Source organism: Rhopilema esculentum, chromosome 19 (genome assembly GCF_057945365.1).
Source record: "Rhopilema esculentum isolate cy_ngs chromosome 19, ASM5794536v1, whole genome shotgun sequence".
Classification (NCBI taxonomy): Eukaryota; Metazoa; Cnidaria; class Scyphozoa; order Rhizostomeae; family Rhizostomatidae; genus Rhopilema; species Rhopilema esculentum.
The window spans coordinates 1,452,562-1,465,070 of record NC_142833.1 but is presented as its reverse complement, the minus strand read 5'-3'; the positions used below and the strand labels follow the sequence as shown (position 1 = coordinate 1,465,070).

General features: G+C 36.8%; 1 protein-coding gene and 1 long non-coding RNA gene across 3 annotated transcripts in view; one reads left to right on the top strand and one right to left on the bottom strand.

The window, feature by feature from the left end:
* The first annotated feature begins 6,278 nt into the window (after window positions 1–6,278).
* LOC135688071 (uncharacterized) lies at window positions 6,279–9,736 on the top strand. 2 transcript variants are annotated; one of them, XR_010516329.2, is made up of 3 exons: window positions 6,279–6,708; window positions 7,183–9,158; window positions 9,435–9,736. It is a non-coding gene; the product is annotated as an uncharacterized LOC135688071 (long non-coding RNA). The 2 variants fall into 2 exon arrangements; XR_016144906.1 differs by lacking the exon at window positions 6,279–6,708 and having other exon boundaries at window positions 8,953–9,158.
* The window catches only part of LOC135688068 (uncharacterized), a 27,505-nt gene continuing 24,495 nt past the window's right edge, over window positions 9,500–12,509 (bottom strand). Inside the window, exons 6-7 of the mRNA XM_065204774.2 lie at window positions 11,833–12,122; window positions 9,500–10,256 (exon numbers count right to left, since the gene is read on the bottom strand). Of these exons, the coding sequence (XP_065060846.2) occupies window positions 10,008–10,256; window positions 11,833–12,122 (539 nt within the window). The 3' untranslated portion in view covers window positions 9,500–10,007. The remainder of the gene's footprint in view (window positions 10,257–11,832; window positions 12,123–12,509) is intronic.

Here is a 12,509-nt window from a genome sequence, read left to right as displayed (position 1 = left end):
AAGGAGAGCCAGAGCAAAAGTAATAACAGTGCATAAAATTTTTAATTAGCTAATTGACATCCCATGTAAATAAATAAGTAAATAAAGTATCTCATCCACAAAGAACCGAGCAACTCTCAAGGTATCTATCTATAGAACAAACATCTACAATTTTGTATACTTCCCAAGTGCTGCCATGTTGTCGAACACTTTGCCTGCCTACAAACACCAAAAGACATTAACAGCTTTACAGAGCTCTTTTGCTCAAATGCAATTTACTTAGTGGCAGAAAACTACTTCACTCACTCGAAAAACTAGTTGATAAATCGTATGATATAGTGCATTAATTATTAATTGTTAACTAATTATAAGAAGGTACTGACTAAACATTTATATAATAACCAAAGCTGGTTGCTATCCTTTCCGATGAAGGGGGAGTCGGGGAGAGCCATGGCCCCCACTTTTCAATCTGTGTCGGAGCCCATGTCAGATAGATAGATATGTCATTCGCACAGAAGTTGCAGAGGGCATGTACTGCCCTAGCATGCTCCTGTCAAAAATATTCGATTTTGTCAGAAAATATTGCAAATTTCATATGAACGGGTGCTGTTTCTTGCTATTTGATTCAAAGCACAGCTGTCTTTGAAAAAGACAACTTTCTTTGAAAAATACAACTTTCAGCTGTGTAAAGTTAAATAGAAATTGGCTTCAAGCATCAAATTTCTAACTGGAAAAGGTATAAAAATTTACAACAAGATCAGTATACCAAATTGAACTACGTGCGAATTGGTTGCTTATTCTCGAAAGAACTGGCATCAAAATGCGGTCATTTGTAACAGTTGCTGTTTTTGGATTTTTGATCCTGTGCTTCTTTGCAAAACAAGCTGATCTTTTCCCAACGGATGATTCTGCCAAGGTTGTTCCTCAAAGCAAAGGTAAGAACAAAACATTATTTTTAACATCAAATCAAACAAGTTGTTGACTTTTTAAACAACACAGTCAAAAAATTGATGCTAGGTACGTTCATTGCTCCCTGTGGTATGTTAACCTTCGCACTACGGTTCCCCATATTAAAGTAGCATAAATTTGTCTCTCTTTAGCTCCAAAGAAGGAAAAAGTTGTATGCGTGAAAGCAATTTCAGCGGCAACCAATAATCTGCTCGATTAACTTTTAGAACCATGAAGATGTTAGGACATGCATCCGTTACCTTGTTGATGCTTTGAAGCCTTTCCTTTTTGGATATGTTCTATGGCACAATGTGTCACAGCAAGTGATAACTAACAAGGGTCAGGGACTGATAGGGGCAACCAAAGGGATGAACACAGGGGGGAAAGGAAGGGGTGTAAATGATAAATATGATTTAGGTTTTAACCAATTTCATGACTTTGTTATGATTATGTAATGAATATTTTATGAATATGTTGTGATTATGTTGTGATTATGTTGTGATTATGATATGATTATGTTTTGATTGTGTTGTGATTATGTTGTGATTTTGTTATAAATATGTAATGATTATAATATGATTATGTTGTGATTATGTTTAAATATATTGTGATTATGTTGTGATTATTTCATGTTTAAGATGTGAAAAAGTTAAGGCCTGGCCAAACTAGGAAGCATTGTCATATGACATTGTTTCAAGCAGGAAAATAATTTTTTTCATTTGTTTCTGTGACATGAAATTTTGGTGGTCAAACTTGTCTGACAATATCTGACAACATTTTGTTTTTTGTTGTTGTTGTTCGTAATTTTTGGTGGGAAAATGGAGATGAAGCGTAAAGCAGTTGCTAGTTAACTTTATTTAATTCTCTTCCAAACTGCCCGCAGAAATTCCTCCATTTAGAGAGTACAGCATTCTGATCAATGCCCAACTGATCTGCAATATCTTCAAAAGCCTGTGATTTCTTATTTCTGTCATGATATTCTTGTGAGCAGTATCCCACAAGACAAATCTTATTTCGACCAAATCTATCAGTTTTTGTATGTTTTCGTCCATCCACATATGCTTTGGTGCTTTGATTTGCTGTTTGCCGCCAAGTTAAACGCAAGCTTCACTAATGGAACATGGATTTCTACTGATTTTTACCCGCTTTGAATTGAACTGTCTGATAACATCATGCCAAACTAGGAAACATTTGTCATGCAACACAAAATGTCTCTTCTTCACTATCTTCAAACATTCATGTGACAACATTTTGGTCGAATTTGTTAAAAGACATGGTGGCCAAACTAGGAAACATTTTGTGAAACAATCTTAAAACATGGATGTCATATGACGATCTCTCCTAGTTTGGTCGGGCCATTATGATTTAGATATGATTATGTTGTGATTATGTTATGATCTAGTTATGATTACATTGTGATTATGTTGTGATTATGTTATAAATATGTTGTGATTATGATACGATTATGTTGTGATGTTGTCAGGGTTAAGATTTCATAATGTTATGATCTAGTTATGATTACGTTGTGATTATGTTGTGATTATGTTATAAATATGTTGTGGTTATGATACGATTATGTTGTGATGTTGTCAGGGTTAAGATGTGATGAAGTTACGATTTAGTTTATAATTATGTTAATATTTATGTTATGATTATGTTATGGTTATGTTACCCTTGGGTAGGCATACTGCTTTCATTGCCAAAACGAGTGTGTACCAAAATTGAAATATGATGATTGCCAATGGCTGAATATTATTGTTGTTGCATTGTAGCCCAGGATTTGTAGAGCAAAAACTTTCTTCTGGGATGGATAATCAGCGTCGGACCAAATGGAGGAGCAATTATTCCTTGCAAAAATGAAGTGGAAATACCCATCCCTACAAATTCAATATAGTTGAAGTTTTTACAATGGGTAAAATGAATTGCTGGGATTCAGGTTAGCATCAGTATAGAACAAGGTCGGTAGATCAGAGCAAATTTAAAAATCTAAACCTTCATCAAAAGATGTATCGGCCTAGAGGCGTTTTGGCTCCTAGAAAAGGGCCGGGAGAAAATGATCAAAAGGGGGCCCGCTCATTTTTATGACATCTCAAATCACAAACCGCAGGTCGCCAAAAATGGTACGTACCTGTTACCTGCAAACCTTGCACCTAAGAAAAATTAAAAAGATGCCAGCTTTTGTCATCTTAGAGTTTCTTTGGCTATATTTGTTTGGGTTGTATCCCCTTTTCTCTAACCCTAGGCTTTTAAGACTGCAAAAATTGTGGGTGGCAGGTTCATGCGCTGCGAGGAAAGTGAGCAGAAAAGTTTTGCGACCACGCACTTTAAATTAGCATGAAGTACATTTCAGCATGTTTTTACAGTCGTTTATCAAGTTTGACAATCACTAGGCATACTTTGCTGCGTTTCTTTAAGAATCTGTTCTTAAATTGGAATTCTTGGCTTTAAGAGGCATCCTTGACCTCGAGGCCCTGGGGCAGTTTGCCCCTCATTGTCCCCCTCTCGGCAGACCTGTTCATATTCCATGCATCTCTTCCACAGAGGCCTGATTGTCCTGGGTTTTACAAACTCACTTGAAAGGGGCCAAAGGGGAAATTTTCAGGTGTTCCGCCTAGCCACAACGCCTGTGTATCAGTTACTGTTTTCAGATTGAAGCAAGATATCTGGAGAATTTAAAACGTTCGGATGATGGAGAATTTCAGAAATACACATTGGTCATTAAATATTAAAGATTTAGTTTTATTACAAATTTATTTGCCCACATTTTCTCGAAACTGTTTGTTTGAAGCTGTACGGTGGATAATTCCTTATGCTAGAATTCTTCATTTATTTCGAAATTTCCGAATTTCCATTGTTTGACTGTCAGAAAATTCCTGCTATACAGGGCCGCCGGACGCAGGTTTGCACAGGGGGGGGGGGGCAAAACGTCTAGTCTTGTATGTTGTTCTAATCCTAGATAAGAAATTTAAGTCTTTGTTTAAAAACCCTTTACTGCTAGCATGTATAAAAAATTCCTGCTCAAGCTTGAAAAATCTCAGTGAAAAGAGTTTCACAATTTTTGGCAAAGTCGCAGAATAGGGTACATTTTACTTAACCCAGAATCAGAGATAGGGGTCCAGTTTCTACCTTCAGGAACATACACGATATACATTGCACCAACTGACTGTGCCCGCCGGGGACTTGATGCAGAACTTTCACTAATTCGTTTGTTGCTGAAGACATACTAAGGAAATTTCCCCGCGAAAATGGCAGTCTCCTTCACAGTTGATATAATTCATCACAGGAGCTTGAGTTTTTTGCATCAAGACCAAGTAAAGATTTAAGGAAATGGTCCTCCAACAACGCCCAAAGCTATGTTATTTTACTTAGTTTCTAAAGGCAGAATATCTGGCATTGGAAAAAAGAGGCATTTTTGTACTTTTTGCAAACAGGGGGGGGGCCTGTGCCCCCTTGGCCCCCTGGCTCCGGCGGCCCTGCTATATCGCATTTGCCTCTTACACAGACTCTCTTTAGGCCCCTTAAAAAACCTCTATTCTACAGCTAACAATTATTGTTATTCTCCCAACCCCTTGAAAAAGCCCCCAATCTACTGTACTAGTTTTTACATGGAAAACCCGTGCTGTACTGTTGGCTTAACCCTTAAATTGTCCGGGTTACCGATCCCCAAGAAAAAAATAATTTATTTTGGAGCTTCAAGGCTGCTCTGTGCCAAAAAAACCTCTTTTGCTAAAAATGCTTAGATATGATCAGAAAGTTTGAAAATTATATTTATTTATTCAGTTTATGCGTTTTTATCTTATCAATTACAGGCAATGTGGGCCGTAAGCGCCATCTTTACTGATCTTGTGGTTGAGGATGTCTTGAATGAGGAGAGGAGTGTTCTTCAAAATTGATTTTGAAATGAATAATGAATACTGACTTGATTCAGAAGGTAAATTTGAGATTGACTGTATTTTATATAATGGTAGAGAGCAGAGAGGGTCGTCCTGAAAGGCCAGGAAGGGGGCTGTGCTGTAAGGAACGTCTGAAAGCCACACCAAAGACCAAAACAACGACCAGATTCATGGCCACAACGCAAATACTTGCATTTGTGTTAAAAATACTCTGCTGTGTGTATTTTCATTCAGCGTCATTCAGCGACTTTACAAGGCAAATGCAAATTGCACATTCATGAATAATTGATGGCATAATAAAGGCTTACCGAACATACTTTGGCTTGCTACGGAGGCGCACAGTATCTCTCTTAATTTCAACAAGGGACTTACCCCCTTCGAGCCCCCCTTTCTGAAAGGTCCATATACTGACAGCAGTAAGTAGGACACATGCAAGTAGCTCATTTGGTTACTCATGTTGTATCATAATTAAACTGTCGTGACGTAACCGCCTCGCATTGAATATTACACCCTCTACGGCACAACTGATAGAGAGTAGAAGTTTAGTTAATTACACTGCAAATGGAAAGATTATATGAACCACAGAAAATACAACTGATATCAGTTAATTATAAATCAGACATTGAAAGAAAAATGTTCAAGATGTTTTTCCCATTTCAAAGTTGATGTAAAATACTTTTTGAACCTAGTGAATCCGTGTAAGCCAATCTAGCAAATTTTCTTTCTATTGAAGTTGGATCGAAGTTGAACCCTTGGCAAGAAAGTAGGTCATTATTCTGCCACATTAATGGGCTCTAGCCCGTTGTACTTTCTTAAAATAGTTCTTTATTCCGGTTTTCTCGATTACAATATCTTCCTGTAACATAACCTGTTAACTCTTATTTCATCTAACAGCTTTATGTTGTGTCATAAAGAAAGGTGTTCAAAATCTGTTGGGTGGGAAGACCAGGCATTTTTTCGAAGAACCAGTGTGCCTAAAAAGTTTTCACTGTACAAAGTTATTTTTAACATTATATATGCACATGCACAGTTAGAATCAACGACGTTTTTTAACATTACGTAATTTATAATGTGGTTAGAACACTCGTGGCTCTCTCCAGTGGCGTACCCAGGGCTGCAGTAGTGGGGTAGGGTCTGGGAGCCCTTCAAACACTCGGAAATACGGGGAAAGGCCCTTTTTGCAAAATTTGTCCCAATTATTTGATTCATCTTAGCTACGGTAAATAGCAAAGTATTTTACAATTGTTATTGACACAAACATTCATTATACTGTAGCATTTCAGGCAAAGGACATTTGATTAGAAACGCCATTATTCTAGTAAGGCACTTAAATCTTTTGAAGCAGATTTGTACTTATCGAGTATAATTCCGCAGTATATTTCTAGCTAAAATATACCTTGGGTGCCAGAGCCTAAGAAGTTGGGGGACGTAACTCTGATACTCAGGGTAGCAAAAATTCTGATAATTCAGAATTCGTCAAACTTTGCAAGTGCAGATCACCTAACGTGGAAAAGTCTTCGTGTTTTTGCTTGTTAAAGGCAAACGGAAAATATTCAATGAAAATGTTTAAGCAAATCAAAGCACGGTCTTTGATTGGTTGTTTGTCGATAGGCGTGAAATTTTGTCCAATCGCTCACGCGCAAGAACAGGAAGATTTTGAAGTACAGAGGATGAGCCTTATGACCCTCAAGGCCACTATAAAACTATAAAAGGGCCAATTAGCAGATAAACAGATTTAAAGAGGTTTCAACTGCAAGTGACTCTGCTGTTTAGAACTTCAAAATGCGGTCGTTTGCAACAGTTCTCGTCTTTGGCTTTCTGATCATGAGCTTCTTTGCAATGCAAGCCGATTTGCTTCCAACGGCACACCATGGTATTGGAAGCGCCAGTAAGTGTATTACAACACTTTTCTGATATTAAACATCCTTTTTCCGTTATCTTTACCAGAACTGTCTGAAATTGTTCAATAAATAAACAAATATCAGAAACTTTCCAACCTCCTTGGCTTGGGCTGCGTTTCTGATTTTCCTCAATATTTGTTTTTTTCCACAAAATACATCACATTCAACCATAATTCTGTTCGTTTTATGACATAAATAGTGCTGAAATTCTGTACAATTATAAAACGATTTTTCTTAAATTGTTACCAACACATTTACTATTTGTATACAATTTTTCTAGCATATATAAAAAATCGATTCTCGTTGTAAAACAAATGCTTCAATATGTAAGCCGGTTTTTCTTCTGTTTTATGGATGATTATAATTCTTAGCATAGCCACGGCCATGAATGCACGCAGACAATTAAGTTTAAAAAATTTTTTCCCAAAACGACAAGTTGAATAGAATTTCAATTTCTCTAGGTTCCCCGATGGAGCACGGAGTGGAGCTGAAAAAGCAAGAGGCAACACGATTTTTGAAGAAAAGATCTCCTGGGTTACTTGAGGAGTGTAGGGAAGGCTGCGATTGGGAAGAAGCCTTTGAGTACTTGTAATGAATGCATTGACAAAAGTTACATGTTGCAGATTTTTTGATAACTAAATTCGCTGAATGACTCTGGTAGTGACAATCTTGTTAAAAATAGTTTTGATTTTGCATTATTCCAAAAGATAACAATAATATGTCTGGTCTAAGATTTTTATAAGATTTTTATTTGACTATCGCCTAGCTTTTTTATAAATCGTTAAAAACTTGTGAAACCAAATGATACAGAATAGATAAAAAGATATCAGATAGAAAAACAATAGCATTTGATTTAATTGTCCTTTTAAATTCATAATTGCTAGACTTGGGATACGCAAAGACGAATTTCTGATCGGTAGCGTATTCCACTAACACGTCTTTGTTCATATTTTGTCGTGCATTCGTGGACAAACCTGCGCAAAAAAGGAAGTGCCAACGATTTCTCATTTAGAGACACGATGATTTTTGCATCGTTGGTGCTGTCTAGGATTCTAAATGGACCGGTTTGAGAAGTTTTTTGGGCGAACAGCTAGATCCAAACTATTCTTTTCTCTTAACGTTAAAATTAAAACAATTTTTAAATGACTTTGAAAAATCAAGGCAATAATTAACTGAAATAAAATCTATGCCGTGTGCATATTGTCCCTTTTAAAGAAAATGCTCACCAGCAGCTTGTCAAAAGGATAATGTCAAGAAATTATAAAGTCTTTCGTTAAAAAGTACTGGAACTAAAACGGAGAAGTTTCTTTTTGAAACCTACCGCTGATGGTGTAAAATTGTAAAATACTGTTAATGGCTCGGCAATTATGTTCTTGTGTTCAAAGCGTGTTACTTTAACAGAAGCAAGTTCAATTATAGTTTGTAGAGTTTTAAGTTCCGCTTTTTAAATAGATAATATACTTGTAACGCCGTTGGGAACAATTTTATTCATACCCAAAACGAATGCGTCCGTTACCGATTGATCTAGAAACGACTACTCACGCCCAGATTTCCGGTCATTTAAAAGATGATTGTTATGAATTTATTTCTTTCTTTTTGATAAAGTGCTTCAAATGGCAAAGCATTTGATCATAAATAGCAATGACTTGCCAGTCAATCTATTATTGATCTCTGAAATGATGGAAATTGCAATATTAAAGCAAATGTTTGAGTGGTGCTGGGGAAAAAACGGAAGGTTGATTGGTCAAACGTAATGTAAATTGCCTGTTTAGACCTGCTGTTTCAGCTCCTACGCCAAAGTATATACTGAGATGAACCCAAACCATATCATGTTAAGAGTGGAGACATCTGCTCCCAATTCCTTCACAATTTCAGCCACTGGTAAGGTACCTTAGCACAGCGGTTACACATAGGACAAACTGCTGTTAAGCAACAAATTCCTAGGTAAAAAAGTGGTTGCCTCACACGCTAGAAGACTCCGGATTCAGGTACTGGTTTTGGTAGTATCCAGCACTGACCTCTTTACCAACCTTTCACCACAAGTGCAGGTCATTGGAGGTGGAAAAGTTTTCGTGTTTTGGCTTGTCTAGAGAAAACGGAAGGTATGCAGAAAAATGGTTGAGCCAACCACAGCACAGCATTAGATTGGTTGCTCGCGATAGGTGTGAAAAATTCGACCAATCATTCGAGCGCAAGGACCAGGAGATTTATAAGAGGAGAAAGATGTACTTTCAACCCTCAAGGTCCGAAGGTTATAAAAAGTGAATTAGCAGATAAATAAATTTAAAGAGGTTTAAACCTGCAAGTGACTCTGCTGTTTAGAACTTCAAAATGCGGTCGTTTGCAACAGTTGTCATCTTTGGCTTTCTGATCATGAGCTTCTTTGCAATGCAAGCCGATTTGCTTCCAACGGCACACCATGATGTTGGAAGCGCCAGTAAGTGTTAAACAATCTTTTCTTAAAATTGAGTCCAATATTGGGCATTTCACTCGAGTGGTTTTCAATTCACCTAGATACCATAATTACCAACCGAGGTTCATTTCAATAAAAGACTATGAAATGTGACAAACATTCGTTATAACAATTCGGTTGCATCAATGATTACTAAACAAGACTTTAAGTCACATTTACCCCCTATCTGACCGATTAGAGTTGCACACATCAACGTCTTGGCTAAATCTAAGCATTAAATACGATATTGAACTTCTCTAGGTTCCTTGAAGAAGCCAAAATTGGGGTTGATAAAGGCAAAGGCAACACGGTTTTTGAAAAAGAGATCTCCTGGATTATTGGAAGAATGCAGAGAGGGCTGCAGTAACGAAGAAATCAGAGAAGTGTTTTAGCGAATGCGTTCATGACCCTTGGTGATTTCCATGTTTTTTGTGATTTCCACAATCGAAGACCATGATATAAAAAATCCTGTTGAAAAATTCAGTTTTCTTTCTGCCTAGTTGCGAATTGTAGTTATCATTTGTTTATTGCTTTGTGAACCAATGAAGATCGCAGATATCTGATTTTGAAGTTTAATTTTCAAATACTTTTAAGTACTCTAATCTATACATCATGTATAACATATAAATTTAAACCAAAAGTAGACAAATAATCGGTAATTTGTTAGCAAATTTGTTTCTGAGAGCAGAAAAAATCGAATTCCTGTGAGTTCCATCCGGCCTGAGAATTTCAAAAGGGTGCAATAATTTAAAGTTTATTTTTTTACGTGCAAAAGTGTCTCAAATTTCTCTTTCCTTTACTGGCGTCCAGTATCATTAAGTGTTGATCTTCAAATCAGCGATAATGGGCCAATGTGACAGCAAGTACTCCTTCTAAACGACCAAGGATTTCTCGCACTTCTTCCAGAAACTTTCCATCGACCAAGCTCAGCTCTTCTCCACCTTCTACAACTTTTGCCCTAACTTCTTCCATAACACACGATATTTTTGACACGTTTGGTAATTTGCTCCTTCTAAGGGAAAGCAGACTTGCACTATACTTTCCGCCATTCTCTATGAATGTTTTTTGCATTTGCAGGCAGACCTGGGCAAAAAAAGAAACATTCAAGGTTCTATTACTGGTCCAAAACATTATCTTATTGCATAATATTGTTACTGACACGAAAAATAGCTTATTGAAAGATAATGTTACTGGTCCAAAGCTTTATCTAATTGTAAGATACTGTTACCGGAGCGGGAATTTATCTAATTTAAATATATTATTTAATAGGGGCGCCACGAGGGGGGAGGGACTAGAGGGACATATCCCCCTCCAGTTCTCAGCAGGATCAGTTTCGAAATTCGTCTAAATTCGAGGAGAAAACTTTGGAGGAGAGGACATATTTTTGCGAAATATTTTTTGTGATGTAATTCTATAACTTCAAACTTCCTTTGCGAAATCAAATTTAAAACCATAAGCGTTTGTTATGTGTAAAATTGGCGTTCCTTGTTGGTAAAATTGCGTTTTGTGACAGAAAATGGATGTGGCCAAAATTTTTATTTTGTTCATCCCCCCCCCCCCCCCCCCGGATCCTAGTGGCTGGCACTGTCACTGATATTGCTACTCAGGGTTTTAGCATCAATTACAAAGCCGACATGTCGCATAACTGTGCATTAAAAAGAAACTACTTTCAGTTCGGATACGATAATTCACTACGCTTGAGTTCAGGCAAATCCTCAAAGTTTTGGAAAATAGAGAGAGAAACCCTTTACAACAGTTGAAAATATTCACAACAGTTTTAGGCCTTTTTCACGCTATATCGTATCAAATTCGTATCAGATTCTCTGATCCATAAAAGATAGAAGACGACGCAAATGAAAAAAAGCAATTTTCACAAAAAAGCAAAAAAAAAAATAAGGAAGAGGACTAGTAAAAATAAGGAATAGTACTGTAATTATCAGGAATTATGTTAGCAAATGTTAGTGAAATTGGTGAAATATGTAGTATATAGACGGAGAAAAATCAACTTTTAAATAAAGAAATAAATTGAGAACACCAAAGCCTAAAAATATCCGAAATAAGAAACATTGAGCCTCTGCAAACAGTATCTGGCTCTTATAAAAAAGCGTGAAGCTCATGTTTAAGATTGTTGCTATTGAGCCCCCCCCCCCCTGCTATAAACCATACTGATGAACAAATATATATTATTTTGAAGAAAATAAATTGTTACCCAGTGTAATTAATGCATTAAGGGTTGCATAATGTAGTATTTTTGGTTTTACGTTTAGATTCTGATAGTTGTCAGTTAGTTAAGTCGATGATTATTATTAGTTTTTTGTTATGGCGATAAGAAGCTGATTTCTGTGTACGAGAGCGTGCGTTACATGAAGTAGATTATGTCTACGGATACTCTGAGGTTATAAGAGTTAATGTTATTGATACAAAAATTAGCGTAACATAGATACCGTTACTCACCTAAATGAGTTCTTAAATAAAAATAATAATTTCTTTGAAAGGAACCTAACTATATTTAGAAGCAATCAAGACATAAATCTGCCAACCCTTGAAAACCATCTTTAAAGAACCCCATATTTGACCCTGGCTCAGTAATATATCCATATATTCACATAGAGTGGGTGTGCTATCAAGAAGGATACCAGGCTTATTGGCATCTACCCACCAATCTAATTGATCTCATTAGAGGAACACCCTTGCTCAACCGCTGGATGTTTGCCAAAAGGCCAACCCATGCTGCCACTCCAGCCTCTAGAACTTCAAGCTGCATCTTTTCTTCTTCCATTTTTTCAAGTGCATCTCGAATGTCTCTTGCCTCCTTCCCAGATTCTTTGTTCTCAAACTCCAGTGCTCGAATGGACTTATTTGAGCTCATCACCAAACTACCTTCGATGAAATTTTCATTTGTGTACACAGAGGCTTTGTTTCTTGTGTCCGGATACTTAAACGTGGTCCCTAGAATGTTACCAGAATGCATTGTGAATTAGAATATTATAAGCTGTTACCTTAGATTCAATTAACATCTTTTTTTGTCAAGTGAAACAAGTCGAGAAAGCTTGCGCGATTAAGGCGAACAACGCGAATAATGCGATTGAGCAAAGCGATTAATACGAAGAAAGTCAACATGGAAAGTGTTGAATAAAAGCTCGTTACAACGATCAGTGGTGTGTATGTCTTATTGAAAAGGCACGATCGATAAATATAAAATGACTGAGAGTGAACAAAGAAACAGCAATTTTAGATCTGAAGCTGTTTGAAAGAAAAGGTTTCAAGTGATCCATAGTAAAAATTTCAACAAGAACTACGAATTTGATAAAAGAACACCACTTGTCTAGACTGAAC